This window comes from Urocampus carinirostris, chromosome 13 (genome assembly GCF_059441175.1).
Source record: "Urocampus carinirostris isolate Australia breed hairy pipefish chromosome 13, RoL_Ucar_1.0, whole genome shotgun sequence".
Lineage (NCBI taxonomy): Eukaryota > Metazoa > Chordata > Actinopteri > Syngnathiformes > Syngnathidae > Urocampus > Urocampus carinirostris.
Genome location: NC_142361.1, coordinates 12,523,146 through 12,548,511, shown reverse-complemented (window position 1 = coordinate 12,548,511; position 25,366 = coordinate 12,523,146). Strand labels below are relative to the sequence as shown.

The 25,366-nt window shown below is 38.0% G+C and overlaps 2 protein-coding genes across 8 annotated transcripts in view; one reads left to right on the top strand and one right to left on the bottom strand.

Annotated features, from left to right (window-relative positions):
- rgs17 (regulator of G protein signaling 17) overlaps positions 1-13,649 on the top strand; it is a 35,502-nt gene extending 21,853 nt beyond the window's left edge. For 2 of the 6 annotated variants that reach the window (XM_088351587.1, XM_088351588.1), the window contains one exon: positions 391-9,557. In XM_088351587.1, coding sequence (XP_088207713.1) covers positions 391-579 — 189 coding nt within the window. In that variant the 3' untranslated portion in view covers positions 580-9,557. Of the gene's footprint in view, positions 1-390; positions 9,558-13,481 lie in introns of those variants that run through there. The other 4 variants (XR_015852514.1, XR_015852512.1, XR_015852513.1 and 1 more) reach the window with 4 other exon arrangements.
- Positions 12,680-25,366, bottom strand: part of pcnx2 (pecanex 2) — a 36,213-nt gene continuing 23,526 nt past the window's right edge. For both annotated transcript variants that reach the window (XM_088351585.1, XM_088351586.1), the window contains 9 exons: positions 24,792-24,936; positions 24,454-24,684; positions 22,996-23,153; positions 22,808-22,924; positions 19,406-19,587; positions 17,067-17,233; positions 16,915-16,989; positions 13,534-13,710; positions 12,680-13,023 (listed from right to left, as the gene is read on the bottom strand). In XM_088351585.1, the coding sequence (XP_088207711.1) occupies positions 12,877-13,023; positions 13,534-13,710; positions 16,915-16,989; positions 17,067-17,233; positions 19,406-19,587; positions 22,808-22,924; positions 22,996-23,153; positions 24,454-24,684; positions 24,792-24,936 (1,399 nt within the window). In that variant the 3' untranslated portion in view covers positions 12,680-12,876. The remainder of the gene's footprint in view (positions 13,024-13,533; positions 13,711-16,914; positions 16,990-17,066; positions 17,234-19,405; positions 19,588-22,807; positions 22,925-22,995; positions 23,154-24,453; positions 24,685-24,791; positions 24,937-25,366) is intronic.

Here is a 25,366-nt window from a genome sequence, read left to right as displayed (position 1 = left end):
GTTTCGCAATTTGCATCGTGCATTGTCTTCTGCATTCTGATTGACTGAACAGTCACTCCGCCTCCTCTATCTATGCGTCAATAACGCTACAGTTTATTTCTATCAAATGCTTGTAACTTGGGATTTTCCGTAGTAGGTCAAGCAAGATTCTTGTGTCTAGAGGTTTAACTGAATAATAGTGTATTAATTTGCATAATAATTGTTAAAAAAAAACGTTTTTGCTTCACTGATTTTGACACGGGTTCTTTTTGGAACTTAACCCCTGCGAAAAACAAGGGTTCACTATACTAGCCAGAGTCATTGCTATAGATATTGACAAGCCTACTATTCGCCAACAAAGTCTTTTGCCCAGTCTATTATCCGTTTTGTCTTTCTTATCCGTGAACCAAGGTGAGTCTGGACTCGCGGGTGAGAGAGGGCATCAATCTGAGCCTGGCCGAGCCCAGCAGCTTGATGTACGAGGAGGCACAGCTTCAAATCTACACGCTGATGCACCGAGACTCCTTCCCCCGTTTCCTCAACTCCACCGTTTACAGAGACCTCCTCGCCAACAGGAGGCGCATCTGCCTCGACACCTAAAGACCCACACCTTACCTACCTAACCCTCGACGCCACCCATCTAGACGACTACGTCAACTATGGTGCCAGACATCCGGTTTGGAAAAAACAAACTCTTTCTTGAAGACTGAATGACATCCAAGATAGCTGGTTATTGTTCTTATTTATATTTTCAAGCAATTTCTAGCCAGTGACACTAATTTGCTGGTTGCTTTTAGGTCAAATTTGACGAGGCCGCCTTCGCCGGCCGCTGATTGTTTTTGCGAGTGCAGATGTCTCGATGGTCACGTTAGACGGTGGAGTCCTCAGGAACAGAAAGTAAGGGAGAGAAAACACGAGACATGCCAACTAATCTTGTACTGTAATAATGACACTTCACTTTGAGCACGTTTCTTTCTCCCCATATCATTCTGGGTTAAAGAGTAGAAGGCTGTCACATGCCGAAGATTGCAAAAGCTTTGTTTTTTTCACAGAATTTGTTTTTCTGGAATACGCTTTGCAGGGAGGCTAAACAAGCAGTTTAGTCTTAAGAAAACATTCACATTGCCGACCGTCCGTGTGTGAATCCATCCATCTTTGTCCGTCCATTCGATCACTTTCCTTTACATTGGTGAAGTAAGGGCTAGACTTGTTGTAGGCAGCTACATGTCATTCAACAATGCCTTCACACGTGTTTGAAAAAGACAAAATAAGAAGCAGCACAAGTAGTGTTGTCCCTCACGTCCCCCGGAAAGCAACAGCAATTAATCCCGGCCACTCCTTTGTTTTCAGCCTCATACTTCCCCTTTGTACACCCATCGCCTGACAAGCACAGGTAAAAAGAAATAATAATAACAGTTGCAGTTTTCTACATTGCACCAATGTGGGAATAACAAGCCACCCAAACTGTTCTTGAGGCGATGCGGGTGCTAAACGTGAGGTCAACAACGCTAAGAAGGAAATAACTCGTTTCAGCCAGCAAAATATTAGTTAGTGACAATGCTAACTCACTTGTGGACGCTAGTAAGACTCGCTAGATGATAGCATGTCTTTGCACCACACACACTCTTTTTGATATACTTTTCTTACATTAATAAAAAGAGAGAAAAATAGCCGACTTCGAACGCATGATAATTATGTGTAGCTTTAAAGAATTTAGTCAAAATTGAGGGGTAAGGTGTTACTAAATGTCATGGTAACCGTTTTCTGGCCCCAATGATATGCAGTAGAAAGTGCATGACTGAAGTATTATGCTATTTTTTTCATTTATTGACTTAACTTTGGTTATGTTGGCGATAGATGATAATAATATGTCATGCGCCAAAAGAGTTGTCGAAAACTGTGCCACTATTTGTTGATTGATAATTGAGAAGGACTCAGTGTTGCTACCTGTCTATTTACCTACCTGACGTTGACATGCCAAGTTTCAGAGCCATTGGAAACGCAAGCTAGCTTAAGTGCAGTCGTTTGCTCAGTTAGCAACTGTGTGTCTAAGTTGCTACGCTACGTTTTAAATAACTAATACTGTTCAAAATTAAAGATAGGGATGACATTTGAAACAACTTTTTGAAATATTAGTCATTAGTATTGCTCTTTGAAGGCTCTGAACTCTAGCATTCATGACATTTTTGTATTGAACTGAGGTTTGGGTGGTTTACATTGTATTGTTCACTTTCTTTAGACAGGAAAGTGTTAGTGAGTATCATTAATCTTCCCTTCCAAAATTGGAACAATTTGGAGTTGAGCAAAACCCCAAAAATTCTATGCCTCAATAGTCAGTTAATCTACTGTATATTAACTTGGTTAACACTAATGCTAAATTTGAGCAGATAAAAAAAAACAAGTGTGTTTTGTTCTTAATCGAGCTTCGTCACTAGATGATGGTATAAATCTGCAGATAACTTTACGTTTTGTTAGCCGTCAGATGGTGGATAGTTTTACTTGTATTTTACAGTGGTTCACTTGTCATGAAAACTGACTTTTGAAGTTGTCTATTGAATCATAGGTTTTTGAGCACTGTTTTAAAAACTGCTTAGATAGACTGAACTCTGCTTTAGAGGTTCTGCTCTAGATTCCAACACATTTTCAGTGTTCTACATCAAAAAACAAAGAAAATTTTTTTTAAAAACAAAATGAGTCAACTGCTAACAAAAACCACCTTTTGGCCCAAAAGTTCCTTTAAAGAACATATTTAACCTTTGACAATACATGCAGGTTACCACACAGTGGAAGATATTGGTTCACTGTCAATGCATGCGCCCAGTTGAATCCTATGAAAAAAAAATATCTAGTCCGGGGTAAAAATGTGTTTTTTGAGCCTTTTAAACGCAATTTAATGTGAGAATGTTTTACCACCAAAAATATAAACAAACTGAAAATATCACGGTGCAGTTAAAATAACATTTTCTTCTAAATATAGAGTTGATGTGCTTGTTGGTGCCATGTGCAAACCATCTGGGAGATTAGCCAGAAATTTGGGAGAGTTGTACTGTGAGCGTTTTTGCGCCCTGTGTCCTTCATCCCATGCCCTTTACCCGGGTAGATTTATTGTGACTTTTCTGTGGCCAAGGCGCTTTTTTTTTGTTGAATAACTGTGGCTTTTAATGGCAATGAACATGTGAAGCAATTTCCACTTTATCTTATTTGTTACGTTTTTAAGAGCTGAAGTGTCCTAACAAGAACGAGAAAGTTTGTGAAGCTTTGGCCTTACTGACACATTCTTGTTAATAATATTATTATTAAAAAATATTCTCTTTCGATGAAAATAGGCGTCTCCGTAGGTTTTTCACTACCTCTCATGTCGGTTTATTTATTTCATATCTAGTTCTCATTTTTTTGTTTTTTGTAGACCTACTTGAAGCCTAACACTGTAAACTACAAATTGTGCACAGAGAAATATGTGCTCGTGTGGCAGCGTATGGGGCGAGGGGTGCATTCAAGAGAGCTTATCCTAGATATTATGTTATTATTGATGATGTTTATTTATCTGTTTTGTTTTTGTTTTCGACTCTACAAAAGTATAAATGATTCAGGAAACCACTGTCTAAGGGCTAATCCCATTTTTGCCTATGCAAATGTGTTGCTGGGAATGGGCAAGGTTTTACACGAACCCGTAAAAAGATGGACTATGGTTTACATTGCCCTTTGTTGAAGTTCTTCAATCTCACACAGCAAAGATGTTAGTCTAATATTACATTATAAGTAATATACAGAGAAAATAGTATATGCCTTCGTGATGATATAAACAAATAAATGTTGTCTGACAGTATGTGGCTGTGTGCTGGCGTCTTGCGAAGAAAAATAGGTAGCCTTGTGTACGATTTACAAATGGAGGGATTTCACTTGTAAAAGCAAAACAAAAAGAAACTTTTTTAGTAACCATTGCTAGCCAATCTCTATTCTATCATTTGAAGAGGTTTGAAGGGCTGAAATGTGATAAAAACACGTTTGTTAAACTCAACCTTCTGTGAACTTTCGATTCAGTCTGTAGAAAAAATGTTTTCCTTTTTTTACACAAATTAAGAGAATGCCATTTTCAGAAACTAACTTTTAAACATTGTTTTGTAGCTATATCTACTAACAATCACTGTGCCAAGACAGTAACATTGATGTAGGAAAGCATCCATTGGAACTTAACGGACACTTTTTCATGTCTTGTTTCTCGATCAGTAATTCCATGAAATAGCTCACTCAGCTTGTTTGAAAAGAAAGTACCGTGTTTTCCACACTATAAGCTGCACCACCAAAAAATTGTCATTTTGTGATATTTTTGTGATTATATAAGGCGCACCAGACTATAAGGCGCATCGAATTAAAACTACTGTAAGGGGCTAGTCTTGCAAAACAAATATTAAACTACCATAGCTACAATTGATCAGTTCGAATATATTACTAATCACTATTGCACACGATAGCATAACATTGGATGCAACTCGAATCAAACCCATATTACGACGTGGAGTGCCCCGAATCCTATTTACTAGACCACTGTTTCTCAACTGGTCTGACTTCAGTACCCATCATTCCACCTAATGACAAGCTGCGACCCAAATCAGGAAAACATTTCCACCTTTTAAATGAAATGATTGTGCAGTTGACGGCAGAGATAGTAGAATATATTCAACCATTTTTCCAAAAACAACGTAATAAAAAAAAATGTTGATATAAATAAAGCGTGTACTTAAAAATCAATAATTATTTGATTATGTTGTTAATTAGGATTAATATACTGGTAAAAAGCTATAACAATGGAGCAGGGTATTATCGCCATCTACTGTTATTTATTGGAATCGACCCTCCTTTTTTTTCTTATTCTTAGCATTCATTTGCCACGGTAAAGGCCCGCGACCCACTGAAAACGGGTCAGCGACCCGCTTTTGGGGTCCAACCTACCAACTGAGAAACACTGCACTCGACCACTAGGGATACAGGAGACACATGAAAGGCCATTATGTCTTAGCTCATCATCACACTATTGTGATTATGTGATTAATATTGTCATGTTATTATCGGGTCGTTCCAAGATAATATTGTCAGACATTAACTGGTTAGTGGTACAGCCGGCTCGCAAAATCTTTATTAAGAGCATGAGATTTTTAATAAGGAAAAATGCATTGTGGGAAGTAATTTGGTTGTTCTGAACTGAATGACGAGATCGGAATTCTGGGAAGTAATTCGGTCATCTTAAAATATATAAATAAACGCAAGGCTGTACCAATTTTAAAAGGGTTTGTCCTTACAATTCTTACGTTGAGCTGAGAAAGAAATTAAAATATATTATTTCTACTTGAACACCCTGACTAAAAAATATTGTGACATGTTTATTCCTGGTGGTCCAGTAGATAGCATCCATCTCTCTCCTCGCCGTGATTCAGGTTCTGTTTCCGTTGTATTCAATGTTATGCAATTGTAAAACAACCATCCATTATTGACTGACTAAAAGTTGCACAAATATGGGAACACATTTTCAGTTTTGTCTGCATTTAAGTCTGCACATATGTTTAATAAGGCGCACGTTCAAATTTTCTGGCCAATTTGGGGTTTTTAGGTGCGCCTTATAGTCCGGAAACTACGGTATTTATGCAAAGTTTTGATTTTAAGCATTGTAAACACCCGGGAATTTTCCTGATGGCTATTACTTTTGCGCCAAGCACAGTCCCTTGTTTCTGTTTTCTCAAGTAATCCTCAATATCCGTCGCTTTTATTTTTCGTGCTTTTGTTTCCTCGCTCAGTGACATGCAGAGCACCACCATACGCAGGCAGAGCGGCAACATTCCGTTCCATTTTTTTAAAGTCCTCGCTTGGATGGTGCCCGAATAAACAAACGGATTTTAGGCGATCACTTTTCCCTTTATTGATTTCGATGCCTAAGCCTCAAGGTCAAGAGATGATGGATAAAGCGCAGACGGAAATGGGAATTCACACGTTCAGCTGCCGAGGAAAATACTTTTTATATTGAGCATGCTTTTTGCTAAGTAAATGAAATAATTCCGTTATTTGCTATAAACGATACTGTATGAGTATGTATTCAAGTACTGCAGTATGCAGATAATTTAAAAAATAAAACTCTTTTGAGGGGTTCCTACTTTTTTCACTGAAGCGTACTTGATTCTTGAGTGTCACATAATAACAATGAGCCTCTTTGTGCAAAAGGTCAGTGTTTGGTCCGTGAGCATGAGTTTGTGTACTGGTTGCACGATGAAGTGCACAAAATAACTAAATTCTCTAACATTTAGACCAACAACATAAAAAAGACAAAACCATTTTTAGATAATATTTAAACCTTATGTGAAACTTCAACTTTGTCAGATCAAAAAAACCTGACCAAGTCTGTATTGATGTAAAATATAAACTGACCTAATATTATTAAGACCTCTTGCCTAAGACTTTGTCAAAGGGACCCTGTGATATATTTGACCATTAAATGTCACTGAATTGTGTAGTTCAACTGGAAACGAGTGCTAGAATGCACAAGGAAGAATACAAACAATACAAAAGCAAGAAGGCTACCTATGAGTATTAAAGTGATTGAACCTTTTTATAATAGTATATAATAGCATGTGTTTTGGCTTAATATTCAAATCAGTATGTTTGTTTTTTAATTATTGAGTTTTTTTTATTACCACTAGGAGGCGCTAAGTAATACACAATGTCCCTTTAAAGCTGTAAGATAAAAACCTCTTTAAAATGAGGACTATTTCAAACTTGGATAGGAGAGATGTTGCACGAAACTGACTTGACTGAAGACTAGCTGAAAGTTCATAACCAATGATAAAGATCTGAAACAGCTAATCTTTAAAGTACATTTTTTGACAGAAACTTTTTTTTCTTCCTGCCTAAAGGGACCGTGCGTATTATATAATGCTTCCAAGTGATAGAAAATAACCAATTATTCAAATACTGATTTGAATAATAAGCAAAAGTACATGATTTAACATTGTTTCAAAAACTCAAGAAATTTTGCGATTTTTTTACATTCATTTGAATTGAATTCTCTTTATTGTCATTGATACTGTAGTGGACGTTGTTTGCAACAAGATAAGACAGGATAAACACGTAACAAAGACTTAAAAGAGAAAAATAAGACAAGCTAATATCCGAAAGAAAAGGTGATAAGGTTAAAGTTTACCCGACACTCAAAATAAGTAGAGAAAACATCAATGGATTTTGAACTTTCAAGGAGTACGGGAGAGGACCCAAACCTCAGAGAAGAAATGCCAACCCTTTCTAAAGACCCTCCCATGAGCCCTTTCTCTTTAATAAATTGTCTTGCAGATCCTCACTAAAGGGTGTGGATATTAAAGACTAACAACATGACAGTGACTGGATGAAGTTGGACCGCATCAGTTTTCAGCAAGAAATCCCCAATAAAAATATACACCTGTTCTCAAATCTCATTTAAAAACAAAAAAAAACTGTACAAAATACGTTTTCAATAAATCAATTAGGAAACGCTTAATATGTGAGTCAAAAAATTGAATTATAGTAATCATATTCTAATGTATATTGTTTGCTTTTAATTTTCTGAACATGAACTATTCTGAACATGGCTTCTAGCCAAACAATTAATCCTAATAATACAGCCAAGTTGTTTTTTTATAGATAATCAATCAGAAAAAAACATGTTTAACACATCGGGGAAGCACAACGAAAGTTACTTGTCAGATGCATACTCTGTCTTTTAAGCTTCAGTTCACAAGCTAGGACCATCTCATCTTTCGAGGGAGCATCCATATTGAACTCTTACATTAAACTCAAAATATCGTCTCGCGGGCCACAACTGCCCATCGGGCTGCATGTTTGGGACCCCTGATATAAACAATTCACAGTACTCAAAACAACAAACAACAGTGCGCAATAATAGTCAAAAAAATGCGATCTCCTTTGCAGGTGTCCAATATTAAAAACTTGGCAATCGGCAAACAATTTTTTAATGCTTGTAATAAGTTGTAAAAATAGTGCAATAAAAAATATTGCATCATTAGTACTGCAACTACATTTAGCAGCAAAATAAGCCTAATTTAAAGACATAATTGTGCACCATCTTGCTGCTACATGTACCCAAAAGCCTTGCGAAAAGCTGCGTTAAAAAAAAAAATACAGTGTGGTTTGGTCACTTTGAAACTCCGTAATTTGCATTCTTCCTTGTGCTTCTTTATTCTGTTTTTAAAATTGGACACCTAAAAACGAGATTTCATAGGATTCCAGTTTGTCATTTTGAGTATTATATCATTGTCCCTATCGACCAATCCTATATAAAAAAATACTCATGAGAGGGCCTTAAGAACAGGTTGAGTTTTCTTATCTCAGGGCTTCTCTCCCTGTTCTCTTTGCAAGTTCAAAATCAATTGATGTCTTCTCTCCTTATTTTGACTGTCTACTAAAGTTTGAACTTATCAGCTTGTCCACACTCGTTTTCGGTTGGACAACATAATAGAGCATCCTCTAGTGGTCAAAAAATCCACACTGTCCCTTTAATTTGTCAGTCACTTCTTCAGTTACGTTGTACAAAACAACAAAATCATGATGATAATGACGTCTGAACCTAGTTTTTTTTTTTGTCTGACGACACCAAAATAAGAAAAACTGTATTACAAGGCACCAAATGACATTTTTGCAAATGCGATCTTCCTCGGAATTGCCACAAATTTGGGTTCAACAGTGACTGAATTGTAATTCCTTGATCTTCAAATGTTGACGGTTTCATGAATCGAAAACGAAATTACGTGTTTTGACCGGAAGAAATCAGACTGATGTTTGTGGAGCGCTTGTTCTCCAAAAAACCTCAAGTGTAGCATCCAGCTAACCAGAATGTTGTAAGATGCATACCTCAAGAGAGCATTGGAAAATGTGTACATTATGACAGATATTTGATCATTAATGATATTGCTTTCAGCATATCTTTGCATGGGGGTTCGAACTCGAAGAATGAAATAATAGTACTTTTGCATCCACATGTCCATTTATTTATTTTTCTAAATACACTCAAAATCGCATCGACACATTGAAAAAAACTGTGCCGAAATGTTTTCATAAAAAATGGACTGTAAACCCAATATTAGCGTTCTGTTCTGTTTATTTTTAGATGGTGTTCATGAAACTAAATCACATATTACTTAAGAAGTGCAAATATTAAGAGGTGATGACGTCTCACGGTGGGTGATTACGGGCAAATGAGAGTTATGCTGTCACTACTGAAATTGTAACTTTTTTCACCTGCAAAAAAAAAAAATGTTCATTATTACTGTGCTATTGATTTCTCTTGAAGACGGGGCTTTGTCATTTTTCTGAAAAGGCTTGAGAGCTTCTCAGCGAGTTTCACCTGCTGTGTGGAAGCCTTGGTCCCTATTGATGGGCAGTTCGCAGTCTTGTCTTTGTTTACACAAAAAACACACACCATCTTTGCGTTGCAACCGAACACCTATCAGTTGTAACTGCTCTTGAATATCTTGTCATTTGCATAGTGCTGCTAGAGAGTGTAACAACTTACAATAAATACTTATTAGATTTTTTTTCTCTAATGTTTATTGTGTCTTTTGTGGGACTGGGCGGCACAATATGTGTATTGAGACGGGAGGATTTTTGACAAATGTTGAGGGGGTAAGGGCTGTTTAACAAAGAACATTTTAATGGGAATAGATCAGTGACGTGCAGTCAGGGGAGGCAAATGAGGCTGTGCCTCACCTGTCATCAGGGATACAGTGGCTTGCGAAACTATTTGGCCCCTTTGAACTTTGTGACCTTTTGCCACATTTCAGACTTCAAACATAATAGATACAATACTGTAACTTCTCGTGAAGAATCAACAATAAGTGGGACCCAATCATGCAGTGGAACACACTTTATTGGATATTTTAAACTTTTTAACAAATAAAAAACTAAAAAGTGGGTATGGAAAATTATTCAGCCCCATTGAGTTAATACTTTGTAGCGCCACCTTTTGCTGCGATTACAGCTGCAAGTCGCTCGGGGTATGTCTCGATCAGTTTTGCACATCGAAAAACTGATATTTTTGCCCATACCTCCTTGCAAAACTGTTCGAGCTCAGTGAGGTTGGATGGAAAGCGTTTGTGAACTGCAGTTTTCAGCTTTTTCCACAGATTCTCAAATGGATTGAGGTCTCGACTTTGATGGAGTCCATTTATCATTGTTAGACATTTAATTCAACATTGAATCATTCAGAGATCCTCTCTGAACCTCCGGACAGAGTTTGCTGCACTGAAAGTAAAGGGTCTGAATAATTTTTCACACCCACTTTTTCATTTTTTATTTGTTAATAAAGTTTAAAATATCCAATAAAGTGCGTTCCACTTTATGATTGTGTCCCTCTTATTATTGATGCTTCACAAGAAATTAGTTTTATATCTTTATGTTTGAAGTCTGAAATGTTTCACAAAGTTCCAGAGGGGCAAATAGTTTCGGAAGCCACTATATGTACAGTAAAATACATTACTTTGTATTTTGTGTTAAAGTGTTTTCTCATTTAACTACAAATCTTTTGTTTTTTTTTTTCTCTTTAAAAATCGCCGATTTTTTTACTTATTAAGAATATTATTAATACACTTAATGTGTAATGTTTTACTGTGCTTGGGCATCTGCAAATGCAGAATGAGGCACACAGTTATTTTACCTCAGGGCAGAGGGTGATAGTGAGACCAAGGATTCAGCCCCAAACTATAGAATTAGTGATAGTATTAGAAGTCAACCAATCCAGTATTTTTTCCCCTTGCATGATCTTCCTTTCTAAGTTAAGGTAAGTATTTTCTATGCTACCGTTTATATATTGCTTTCTTGCTCCGGGAATTATATGATACATAGGATGTAGGGTTAGTTCATTTGTAAATCTAACTGTGCCTCACCAGACACAAACTGGACCACACGTCACTGGAATAAATGCATTATTGAGAAAAAACAATGTAGATGTTTTTTACCGAAACTTAAAAACTTGTTAAAAAGGTTTTCTTATGAAATGTTTATCTCAAACAAAAAAATGACAAATAGGCTTTAAAAAAAGATTAATGCTTTTTAAGGCAATTTGTTCAATTAGAATACACTGTGGTGATTATTCCTCCAGAGAGATTAGGCTTTAACACCATAAGAAAAAAAATATTTTGATGCAATATGTTTACAGAGTAAGGATGTAAAAATAGTATTTCTTGTGGTTTTGAATTCAAAAGGACAGTGTGTATTATTTAGTGCCCTATAGTTGTTAAAAAGTAAAATAGATGTGAGTGGTAAGCAAAAATACGTTTACTTATTTTATATATTAGTAAGTCGACATATTTGAATCTATTTTACATAACATGAGGGGGGAACTGACTTAGTAGTGTGCCATCGTTTTTGCTACAAGGTACCTGAAAAACAAAAAACCCGGGAAAAGATTGACCTACCCAAATATTTTTTTGACTGGTATAAGTGTGGAACACTTATAAAATCTCATCTCATCTCATTAGCTGCACCACTTATCCTCAGTAGGGCCGCGGGGGTGCTGGAGCCCATCCCAGCAATCATCGGGCAGTGGGCAGGGGACACCCTGAACTGGTTGCCAGCCAATCGCAGGGCACACGGGGGCAGACAACTCACTCGCTCATTCACACCTTGGGACAATTTGGACCGGCCAATTCACCTGAAATGCATGTTTTTGGAATGTGGGAGGAAACCGGAGTGCCCGGAGGAAACCCACACAAGCACGGGGAGAACATACAAACTCCGCACAGGAAGTCTGGAGCTGGATTTGAACCCACGCAGGAGGTTCCCATGACATGAACTGTGCTGCACATGCGCTAACCACTGCGCCGTCGTGCTGCCCACACTTATAAAATGTAGTTTTTAATTGTACAACACAATACAGCAACATCCAGCGGTCAAATAATACACACTGTTTTTTTTAGGGTAACATAAATAAACAGGGTTTGTACGGGTGCTTAGAATACTAGAAAATGCTTGCATTATAATGTTCAAGGATTGAAAGGTTTTAAATTATGGGTAAAGTGCTTTTAAATTATTGAAATTGTTGCTATGTTTCTCAAAAAATGACACTAGGCACTGCTCTCTGGTGGCTTCGCTTTGCCATTGCATTTCTTCTTCCCTCCTGATTAACTGCAGCTGGCATGAGTTTTTTTTGGCATTGTCCTATAAAGAGTCACCACTCCCAACAGGTATGGACAAATATGGACATTAATTATGGACCATGCAAAATGATATGGTAGCGTATCCCAGTGGTAAATTGTAATGAAAGAACTTCCTGCAACTAAAAATGTAAGCTGCGTACGGTATTACTGTATGTAGCTTACATTTTCTTACCCAACACCTTTATAGGGAGATATTTGTTTTAAAAACAAATATATTTACAATTTACTGGATATCTAAAAATCATGTCTTGACAAATGCACATACGAGATTAAAAATCATATATGTAAATTGCAGATATATTTGTGGCTCTGAAAAATTCACACCAGATATTTTCGTAAGCTGGAACTGGAGAAACTGGAAAATTGTCATTCAAAAGTGCTTGAATTTGGCCATACAAACCCTGAAAAAAAGTAACTTTTGCTCAAAAAGCTTCATCTTCAATCACAATCTGTGGATGTATAACCTAGAAATCTTTAGCCCCTTGCATTTTTAATCAAAGACCAGTGACGAATTGTAGTTAAAAACATCATTTATGTATTGATGACAGTGTTGTTGACAGTACATTCAGAGAACAAGGTGAGAGCACATGCTGAGTGATGCGGAGGCAGGTTGGTGTGCATTTCGGTGGCTCTCTTCATGGAAAAAATTGGTACAGTCCTTTCTGTATTTGTGAATACAAATGTTTGCATGTTTGCATTCTCATGCCATCTATTGATCCGTTGCATCAGGAACTTTTGGGGCGTCTTCTTCAGTGGGTGTCTTGTCACATTCCTGGCTGACGTTTTGGTCGCGAGTCTGTTCGACGGCAGTGTTTGGACCCGTCTCATCGATGCTTTCATACGGTTCGGAGGTCCACTAATAAAAAAACAAAGAACTTTCAATTATGACTGTGCTAATGCGCCAGTATTTCTGTGATTGAAACCGGCTCTTCTTACTTTCACCATTTTCATGGTACACTAAACAAAAAAAACGCTGGGACGACCATGAAAAAACTTTCCTCCATCTCACCCAACCATTACTGCTGTGTTGCGCATCCCAAACATCACAGCAACCCAGTAAGGTGCCAGTTGCCACTCCAGCGAATATAGTTCTTTCAACCCTTGTTGTTGTCCGGAATCACATGCGCAAACTAGGACTAGCAAATGCTAGCAGTGAGTGGCCTTTAGTGGTTGCGTCTGGTAATGCGTGTCACTTTGATTTTTCTTGCAATTTTGTCCCAAATGAATCTCGTACATCGAAATTCTCAGGTCCAAAGGTGCTATTGTATAGAGGTAATACTGTAGACAAATAATTTTCTCTTTTTGTCGTGGCAGCTATTACAGCATTTCAAAACATGCAAAAGTGTTGTCAGCGATGTGGCTATACCTGTGTAGCCCTGCTGCCTGAGCGGTGCGAGGGTCCCATGGCAATGTTGACGCTGGACGACGACTGTGTATCGGTAGTGTTGCCTCCTTCGGCAGCCGACAACCCAGAGATGACCAGGCCGCTGGAGAAACTGCGCTTACCGAAAAGCAGACTAAGGGTGGACGATGAGGACGACACCTGACGAGAAACACAGAAACAATGTTTTTGCATGACTACATTGTCAGGAAACCTACTGTCAAATTGTGCACTGCACAGAGATTTCGGTTGCATTATGCACGGGGTAAGTATCCCCCAGTGACGTGTGGTATTCATTGATTAATTGGCAGGGCAAGAAAGCAATGTAAAAACTGTAGTCAAGAATAAAAAGTTTGTCTTACCTTAATCCATGCAACGATTAAAAAAGAAAATACTTATTGTCTTTACATGCTGTTATCTTGCTATTATTATCTCATCTCATCTCATTAGCCGTACCGCTTATCCTCATTAGGGTCGCGGGGGGCTGGAGCCCATCCCAGCCATCTCCGGGCAGTGGGCAGGGGACACCCTGAACTGGTTGCCAGCCAATCGCAGGGCACACAGGGACAGACAACTCATTCGCTCATTCACACCTAGGGACAATTTGGATCGGCCAATTCACCTGAAATGCATGTTTTTGGAACGTGGGAGGAAACCGGAGTGCCCGGAGGAAACCCACGCAAGCACGGGGAGAACATACAAACTCCGCACAGGAAGTCTGGAGCTGGATTTGAACCCACGACAGGTTCCCATGACATGAACTGTGCCGCACAAGCGCTAACCACTGCGCCGCCGTACTGCCCCATGATAAATACAATTTGGCCTTATTATTATCACTAATTCTATTGTTTGGGGCTTAGGTGTGCACCAAATCATAATCCTTGGTCTCACTATCGCCCTCTGCGATCAGGCAAGAAAACTGTTCCTCACTCTTCATCAATGAATTACAGCATCAATAGATAGGAACTCAATTATGAAATAAAAGTGAACGAGAACAGAATTACCCGATATACTGACTTGCTGTTAGCTTTCTAAATCCATCACTAAGTATATTGCTAGGGGCTTTGATGTGCACATAATTATAATCCTTGGTCTGGCTATCACCCTCTGCCATCAGGCAAGAGAACTTAAGCCTCACTCTGCATCAACGAATTACAGCATCAATAGACAGGTACTCCATTATGAAATAAAAGTCAATGCAACGAAAACACAATTACTCGAAATCTTGACTTGCTGTCAGCTTGCTAAGACCATCACTTAGCATATTGCTTGGGGCTTAGATGTGCTCCAGATCAGAATCCTGGGTCTCATCATCATATTCCTCGATGAGGCAAGAGAATCACATGCCTTACTTTGCATATGCAGAAGCTCAGCACCGTAATATGTTACATAATTATTTCATTCATATTATTCACAATATAATGTGAAAATTTAGTGCATTTTGAAAACAAATACAATCACCACAAGCATACAGACGAGTTAAATGACAAAGACCTATAACACAGAAAAATATTTTTTAAGATTATATATATATATATATATATTTTTTTTTATATTGATGATAGGTGAGGCACAGCCTCACCTGCCTACCCTGACTGCACGTCACTGGTATCCACTCTTTTAACATACATACACTGATCGTTTGATTAGCAAAGGAGTTAAAATGGTATTAGCAGTTAACTATTAGTCCACGTGAAGATTTCGCAGAGACATCAAAGTTATAAAAAAATGGCATAATGTGTATGCCGCACCAGATGGCAGATGGCAACTTCACTTTGTAAGGGAACATGTACACACCCTCAGCTACTTATTCTTGTACTTATAGCTTTTACATGCCTTACCTGATACTTGTTTAGATTTGTAATTGTATTTATTAAATCTTTTAAATGTAATGATGCAATAGTCATGAATTAATTTAAGGAGACACTGTAATATTTGACCAGTAAATGTTACTGTTTTGTTTGGTATAACTAAAAACAAGTGTTACAAAGCACAAGGAAAAAACAAAATACTAAGACTCAGTGACCAAACTGCATTTTTCTTTTCTTTGGTGTCCACGAGGTATTGATTTTTGGGGGATACACTTAGCAGCAATATAACTGACAATCATCTCCTCATTGCCCAATTTCGTTGTCACAATATGTTAACCCATTTTGTAACAATGACAAAGGTATATTCTATTCTCATGTTCTCTAAGATAAATTCGAATTTCTTGAGCTACGGCTATTTGTGATGTATGATTGCATATAATCAAATCGGTTTTGTTTTTTTAATGAATGTATTTTTTTTACGACGAGGACGTGCTAGACATAACTCAAGATCCCTTTATCTTTCCATTCAATTGTTCCGTTTTATCTTAGTAATTAAAGGGACATTGTTTATTATTTTACTTCGCTTAGTGGTAAAAAAAACTCGATTGAATAAAAATTCTATCTATCTACCTTGGTCATATTCCTCAAGAGGGGTGACCGACAGCAATACAAACACATACAAAAACAAAGAAAATAAAAAGGGGGGAAAAGTAGCAAAAAACACACCATTTTTTTGGACCATGGCCAACCCAATTTCCCAAACACCCAAACAAGTTAAGCACCACGGCACCCAAGTTGGTCATGCTTCAATGCCTCCAGATGAAACGGGACACAAGAAAGCGGCCGTGTCACTCGGGTCAGGGTGACACAACACACTCTTCTGTTCAACAGCAGGGCCGGACAGCTTTCGCTGGTTTACCCCTGCTGCATCATACGGGTGCCCAGCCCATCCTTAAGAACGCGTCCACAATCCCACTATCCTTTCACAACACCTCTCCACTCATTCCTATCAACAAAAGCTCTATCTTCCACTATAATAATATATATTATTTTTTAATCCTATAGTGGAATAAAAAATAATAATATTTATTCAAATAATTAGCATAAATGTATAAACTATGATGTAAATACCAGTAGGTTGAAAACAATTCTATTCATTTAACATAACATGAAGCTCACCTAGAGGGAGCTGTCATGTTTGTTTTCCACCTTAATGCTAGGGGTATCACCAAAAACCTTGAGAACATCTGGGCAGAATATGAAAAGAAAAATTGTATTGTCTCCCTAGTTTGCATTGTTCCTTGTACTTTGTAGCGCTTGTTTTCAGTTGCAAGTTTAGCTACTAAACGATACTGCAACATTTAGTGGTCCAATCACATTGTCGTATTATTGTATTTCAGGGTTAAATTCGAGTTTTTGACTCTGTGATTGAAATATAACAATTTACATTGTTTAGTAATTTGTAATTGTAGAATTTTAAATAGTTTTGTTTTTTCAAAGCGGACAACGTCACCTTGAAGTGTGGAAATGCAAATATAATGCATAAAACTCATACCTGGCTGGAACGTTGCTGATTCTGCGCGGCTTGGATTTGCGAGCTGATCCCACCGGTCCCCGAGAGTCGAGGGACCTGATGAAAAAAAGTGCTTGGTCGCGTCAGAAGCCACTGTATAGCTAAGCTAACTGATTTATCAGCTCTGTTCTTGCCTGGGAGAATATGGATGCTATGGAAGTGTTAAAGGACAGCTGGCTGTTTGACAAACGTTGAACCAGACCATGGTTGGAGGTCGAGTCCACAATGGGTCCTGATTGGCTTGTGACCGGCAGCCGCTGGCTCTGAGGCTGCACCGACCTACTGCGATATTCTCTTCTTGCTGCACACAAATGAAAATATTTTCATATGACAACCCACATACGGAAGGCCTGTTTTTGCCTTCAATTGATAATGTTAGAAGATGTATGGCTGAAATCGTACGAGGTAATGTTGCTGTCGTTAGGGTTTTTTATCTTCCTCTGCAAGTTCGATTTAAAACATCTGGTTCAACGAGCCCATATGTCAAATATAAATAAGAAAAAGCTGGGAATTTTATTACAATAAACCAATGTTGAATAAAAGATAATAAAATACATAATACAGAAAGACTATGTATTCTGGGCTAGTTCAGAAATGCACGTCAACCAGATAAAAGGATTGAGAAATTTACAGTAGAAGACAGGTGTAGTTTAAAAGAACAGTCTCTGAGTGCATTGGAATTTTACCTAGTGACTTTAAACTCCCGGGCAGGATAAGCTGAATCATTGCAATTTGAGGGTGTTCTGGCAAGGGTCCAGACACAAACCATAAGTAAATGCTTCCGTCAAATACATAGATCAAGCATGTTATATATTCCTTCAGCTTCGGTAGGCCAGGCCAATTAGTTTTATTTGATGTCGTCTAATGGTTAAAGCGTTTATTTTGTATTTGTTTTTTAAAATGACCTTAAACTACTATGACAATTAAGGTGAAATGTATATATATTTTTGCATAACTATGTTTGTGTAGTGTGGTCAGTTGGTTCAGGTGGAAAACTGCATTCACTCAACTGTAAAGTTAAATCACTAACAGCTATGACTACTAATTAATAAGTAGTAATCATTCAACGCCAAAAACGAAAATATGTTTTTATCATAAGTTGTAAATGAATGAAGGGTTAACCCAACCCATCCCTCTGTTAAAAAGGATCCCTTGCAATCCATGATTATAATATGTTGGTTAATCTACTAAAGAGGCCTTAAAGATAAAGCATAATTCTAAAAAAACTACAGTAGACTAAACATGTTTTTACTGATACAGCCCACTTGGGGAAAGAAAATCTGCATGTGGCCCTAGAAGTGAGTTTAAAATCCCTGATATAGATAATCATTAAATGTATTCACAACAACCGAATTGCCATAAGAATAATGATTTAAATATCTAAACAGATCAAACTGAAAAACAAATTATGACTGTAAATGCAGTGACATTTTACAGCAGGGGTCGGGAACCTTTAAAAACAAATGAAAAAAACACACACATATATATATATATATATATATATATATATATATATATATATATATATATATATATATATATATATATATATATATATATATATATATATATATATATATATATATATATATATATATAATAACTACACTATAACACTAAAAAGACAAAATTCAACAAAACCACCAAACCCACTCTCCAAGAAGCAGCACCTCTTATTTCACTGTGTGATGTTTGACGATTTGGTAAAATATATGAAATAATAATAATGCCAGAGCCTGTCTTTGTCCCATATCAATATAAACCACTTGAAATTTGTCTCACTCTCAAAGTTACTTAAGATTGTTTACGGCTCATTTTGACATTTTTGAAAACTATCTGCGAGCAAAGTCTTTTTGTAAAAATGTCACGAAATACTGCAGATGATGATCCCAACGCATTGACCTTTAGTGCAGACTTCGCTAAGCAAGGAGGAGTCTGTGTGTTCTGGGTATAGCTCCACCCATTACCACAGCTTACCCAATCAAATTGCCCTGGATGCTTTGCTAGAGGTCTTGGGTGTTCAAAGTTAGTTCTGTGGCTTTTCATCAATAAGTGTTTCAAAAATGAATAGATTGTTTAACAAACTTCCAAATAAAGGATTATCTAGCGATTTACAGCTTAAACGGGGTTTGTTGGTGTAACACCTTGACAGCAAACAGTAGTTAAAATTGTGTCTTAAACATATACTGGACTGAAACCTGTAAGCAGTAAGTATTGTCCCGGCTTCCATGTGCGAAAATCGCCACTGCATGTTACATTACATCCAAAAAATAGCTCAAGTTGTATTTTATCTCCGAGCCATATGTACTCATGAAAAAAGCTATCTACGGCTTGCGAACCAGAGGTTCCCGACCCCTGTTTCACAGTATTCTTACACTAGCTAGCTTGATAGTGGACATGTTTTTGTGTTTTTTGGATTTAGTCACAAGTATCTTAAATTTGGTGCTATTTTGGGTCCAAGCCAGCTGCCAACCTGATCCATGGTGTCGGTGGCTGCGTGTTGTACGAGGAGCTCTCTGTTGGTGGACACTCAGACTGTTGGAGGTGACCGAGGATGGGCGGTTTTGACTCAGAGATGACGACCTCCCGGCTCCACAGTCGGCATCGTCCACGTTAACGCCGCTGTTGCAGCTATTCAGGTTGTCCTTGCGCACTCTGACAACATATGCAACATGCAGCAGATTACCGTATTTTCCACACTATAAGGCGCGCTAAATTATAAGGCGCACCCCTCGAAAACAGTATTTTGTCATATATTCTAATATATAAGGCACACTGGACTATAAGGCACATTGAATTAAAACTACAATAAGAGCTACTGTATTTATTCGTACCATTGTGCATTTTATATACCGTACTTTTAGTATATGTTAGTGATTAATCAGTCAAAAAATATTGCTGACCAATATCGCAAAACCTATCCCCTAGAGTCTAGTGACTAAACCATCGGGGATATAGATGACCTCTGAAAAGGCACTAGATGAGAAGAGACAAAAAAGTGTCCTGAAAGATATAAATACGTTTTGACTCATCATCAGATACACCAAAGAGTTGTTTCCCTTGTTGTTTATTTTGTGTATATTTATATCTTTTGGCTTTCTGTTTGCTCCATTTTCTACCATTCGTCCCTGGCACAGTGAGTAAAAATTGTGAGATAATGAGACAAACGCTAATGCATTTTCATGTATTATCTGCATCACTGGTGGTCTTGTGGATATGTTTCGGTCTTCTCACCGCAGTGACCTGGGTCCAATTACTGTTGCGTACAATGTTATGTGAAATTGGTCAGCGATGTTTTTTGTTCAATGAATCAATAATAATGTACTTGAATACATTTCCAAGTTTATCTACCAGCATTTTCCGGTGTATGAGCTGTACTTTCAAACTTGTGGCCAATTTGGGTTTTTAGGAAGGCCTCGCAGTCTGGAAAATACAGTCATTAGATTCGCTCGGCATGTAGGTTTTTGCTTAACAATTAGGCCTTTTTGTTTAAACTACACAATATTTTAAAATAAAATAAGGTATTATTAGCACACACTATTTTGTGCTACATTATAAAACTAACATGTTCAAGTTCTTAGGTAAGGATAGAAATTTAAATTTAATTTATTCAGATCTAGTGCTCGTGGTTAATTTGCCACAAATATCCAATTTATGGAGGACCAATCCTGCCATATGTAGAAATAAATGTATAAACAATAATAACTACAATTTATACCATATAAATAAATAAACACATACACAAACCACGTAATACCTAACACAGGATAAGAATGCAATTTATTAATTTATTCATGCACTTTGTCATTTTTTTGTAATTAATTTATTTCTGTACTTATTTTTATTTTGTCACAATAAAATTTTATTGAAATGAGGGGGCGGGTCAAATTTTTCACCTTTTGGTTTATGGAAGATGCACCAATCAACATGATTTTTTATGGATTTATTTGTGTGATATAGCTGCAAATAAGTATTTGAACACCTGAGTATGATATAGAATTCTGACTCCGAAATACCTGTTAGTCCGCCCATTAGTCCACCTGCACTATATGTATCATCCTGAATCAGATGCACCTGTTTGAGGTTGTTAGCTGGATATAGCCACCTATCCACCCCATACAATCAGTAAGACTTTAACTTGTAACATGGCAAAGACAAAAGAGCTGTCCAAACACACCAAAGACAAAAGTGTACACCTCCACAAGGCTGGAAAGGTCAACAGAGCATTTGCCAAGCAGCTTGGTGAAAAAAGGTCCACTGTTGGAGCAATCGTTAGAAAATGAAAGAAGCTAAACATGACGGTCAATCTCAATCAGAATGGAGCCCCATGCAAGATATCACTTCGTTGGGTCTCAATGATTCTAAGAAAGATGATGAATCAGCCCGGAACTACATGACAGGAGTTGGTCAATGACCTGAAAAGAGCTGGGACCACCGTTTCCAAGGTTACTATAGGTAATATACTAAGACGTCATGATTTGAAATCTCGCATGGTTCCCCTGCTTAAACCAGCACATGTCAAGGCCCGTCTTAAGTTTGCCTATGACCATTTGGATGATACAGAAGAGTCATGGGAGAAAGTTTTTGTGGTCGGATGAGACCAAAATAAAACCTTTTTTTTTAAATACCACTAAGCGTGTTTGGAGGAAGAAGAATGAAGAGTACAATCCGAAGAACACTATCCCTGTTGTGAAGCATGGGGGTGCTTTGGAGGCGTTTTTCTGCTCATGGGACAGGATGAGTGCACTGCATTAAAGAGAGGGTGACTGGGGGCCATGTATTGTGAGATTTTGGGGATAAACCTCCTTCCCCATTGTCAGAGAATTGAAGATGGGTCGTGGCTGGGTCTTCCAACACGACAACGATCCGAAGCAAACAGCCAGGAAAACCAAGGAGTGCCTCTGTAAGAAGCATATCAAGCTTTTAGCATGGCCCAGCCAGTCTCCAGACCTGAACCTAATTGAAATTCTTTGGAGGCCCAGAAACCTGATTAGTCTAGAGAAGATCTGTAAGGGGGAGTGGGCCAAGATCCCTCCTGCAGTGTGTGCAAACCTGGTGAAAGACTACAGGAAATGTTTGACCTCCGTAATAGCAAACAAAGGTTACTGTCCAAAATATTAACCTTCATTTTCTCAGGTGTTCAAAAACATATTTGCAACTGTGTCACAAAAATAAATTGTTAAAAAAAAAATCATGCATTAGGATTTCTGGATTTTTCTTTTTAGTTTATCTCTTTCACAGTGGACATGCACCTACGATGACAGTTTCAGACCCCTCCATGATTTCTAAGTGGTGGAAATAGCAAAACAGCAGGGTGTTCAAATACTTCTTTTCTTCACTGTATATCATTCAGATCCACACACATATTTGCAATTAACACAACATCTAAATACCATGTCTTGATGAATGCACATGCAAGATTAAAAATCGAATATATAAAACGCAGATATATTTGTGGCTCTGCAAATTACATGATTAACACTGGATTCATTATTTTATTGATACTGCAGAAATTGGCTGATTGTCTTTGAAATTCCTTAAAAAGTGCTTGAATCTGACCATGAAAAAGGTGTGTGAGCTGTGTAAATTGTATGTATGCCATATAGTTTGGCATTACGTGCTTTATTAACGTATTCATTTCGGATCGAACCTCCGTAACAGTTGAGCTAAAATGAACAGTTTGGTTTCGGAAAAACTGATCAAATTCCGTTATGTTGTTTTTTGTTTTAACTGCCCAAAAATGCTCAGTGTTATAAAAACTGTAAAAAAAAATAGAAAATATGTTGAACCTTAGCCATTTGGATGGGCAAACATGTTAAGTGTCAAAACAACCGAAAGAAACTGAGTATGACATAAAAGAGAAGCTCTGTTGAACCTTAGCCATTTGGAGCACAGCCAGGAACGAATAGCATCTAAGCTGAAAGTCCCCCCACCAATCGTACGTAGTGTCCTGTGCGTTCCCGCATATGACGTCGTCAGCGGAGACACAAACCTGGATTGACAACACAAAGAAACCTACATCAAACCCTGAAAAGTTCTCTTCGGACCTGTTCCTGCACGCACATGGGGTAACCCAGAGGCTGGTCGCATGACGAGTTGACCATATTCCTGAGAGCCTGCTTCGAGTTCTGGATGCTGCCACGCTCCGGGTTGCGGTTCCGTAAGAAGATCAGTTCTTGCTGCTGGCCTGCCCACAAGCCTCGTACGCACTCCTTGTTGATCTACCCGGAAAATTAATAAAGTAATGCAATGCGGCCCACAGAAAGCACATGAAACACTGGTCTCCAACATGGTGCACATGGGCACCAGGTCACCCCCTATGACTACCTGAGTATTCCACGGAATGGTTCTGAAAATATGTCTTGCGTCATTTTGATCTTCAAGGAAATGTGATTTCTAACTGGTATGATGTTTGGTAGTTGACTAAGGCTGTTTCAACCTCTAGTAACGACAACCTAGTCATAAAATGTTGTCTTAGAATGCAAAAATTGCTAACAAAAAGCTCTCTACTCCAAAATAGAGACCTCCTACATAAACAAACTGTCATACATTTTGTACAACAGAGCTCGCATGATTAAATTTGTAGAAATTTTCTTTGTACAAGCCTCACTGGATTTTAAGCCACAGGTTTAAAGGTCGACTGCATCTTTTACGGTGTCTAAAGAAAAGTTGAAAGAAAATATTTTCTGTGTTAAGGTAGCGTTAACAATGCCCAACCCAGTTATGCTTTTTTCCACTGCGCCTATTTGCCTTTATCTTACATTATGGAGAGGTATTCAGGGCAAACTCGTAAGGTTGGTGGAATGGGAGCAGCGAGTGAGTGGTCTAGAGTGATGTTTTCAGATTGGCCGTTTTCCTCTCGCTTCATAATTGCCCAGGTCGTGTGTTTGTGAATCATGTGACCATTCAAGATGGCGATTACAAAGGCAAACCCATATTTACTACTGTATTGCGCAAATAGAAAACGAGAATATGTCATACGGACTTGTATGTTTTTTTGCCATTGGAGGTTGCTGCGGCAGTGGACCAAATTGCATTCGCTTGTCATCGTTCCTAATGGATTAAAGGAATCTCCAGCGACCTAACATAGATGATACGGAGATATAAGTGTATCGTTTTTTTATTGATAACTTTAACTGATGTTCAATTCAGAAGTGTAAATGGAGGACTCCATTTGTGGGTGAAAATGTTGAAATATTGTGTGTTTCTTGTAGTTATTCAAGTAAGTACCTACTGTCAAAACTCCCATTTTGCTCCTGTTAGGCATTTTATGAATAATGCTGGCAAAAACATGGACTAATTTCTCTTGAATAAATGTTTCCAGACGTCACCGCGGTGTTTTGTTTGCATTTCTTCCGTTTTCTTAAGTATTGCTCAGCTATTTACACAGAAATATATTCCAGGTAAAAATAATTTTACAGAACAAGCCACACCCTATTTAAAGCTACAGGGTTTAAAAATGAGGACAAAGTAGCATCTTTAGTGGAATTTTTGTTTACAATGTTAAGTCTCTGGTGTCACCTTGATGACTTTGAAGCTGAGGTGGCGCTTGTAAAGCATGATGATCTTGTACTCGTCCGTGCCGTCGTCCACCATGTGCCGCAGCGTTAGCAGAGTTTCGCGGCTGGACAGCACCGCCTTGCGCCAGGCCGGGTCACTCTCATGGCAGATGACCAAGCTGCTGCGGTAGTTTGTGATGGCTTCATATAATATGGATGCTTCCTCTGTTTCCTCCAAACATGTGAAATGGTCCTGGGAGGAGGAAAAGCAGTAGACTGACTAGCTAATTGACTACAACACTATTGATTTTGGTAGTTGAGAACTAACTTTGTATTGCAGTGAAATAAAGTTTGACCTACCTGATGCAGCTTCAGGCTCATTCTGACAGCTGGAGCCACCACCCTTTGCAAGAGGTCGAGGTCAGCGAAAACCCACTCATCCTTAGCAGCGATACGAAAGTCCCCTTTGAATAGTGTGTTGAAACCGTACAGGAAAGATTCCAGACTTGACAGAAGAAAAAAAAAAAGAGAGAGTTGATGAAGCTTCAGTTGGATCAGATGCCATCTTAATGTGGTGAAGTCTACTATTTTTAGAAAATAATTTTGAATAGACCGATTACTGGGTTTAAAGGATTTTCAGATTGGTAAAGATTCAATTCTCCTTTAGGGTGAATAAGAGCCTGAAGGGCAGTTTGTCTTAACATTTCCTGTGATGGATTGGATTTTGTGCTACAGTCCAAGTTGTTAGCTGGGATATACTAACTATTGTGAAATTAATGAGTAAAAGTGCTACAGAAGCATAAATAGAATGATCAAGAAACTGGCTGTAGTGATTGAAAAGTAACTTGGTATTTTCAATTTCCTAAATTTTATCCATACACCTCACTTTGTTGACCTATGTATGGCCAATTTTTCAGTGATCGGGACAATCGTAA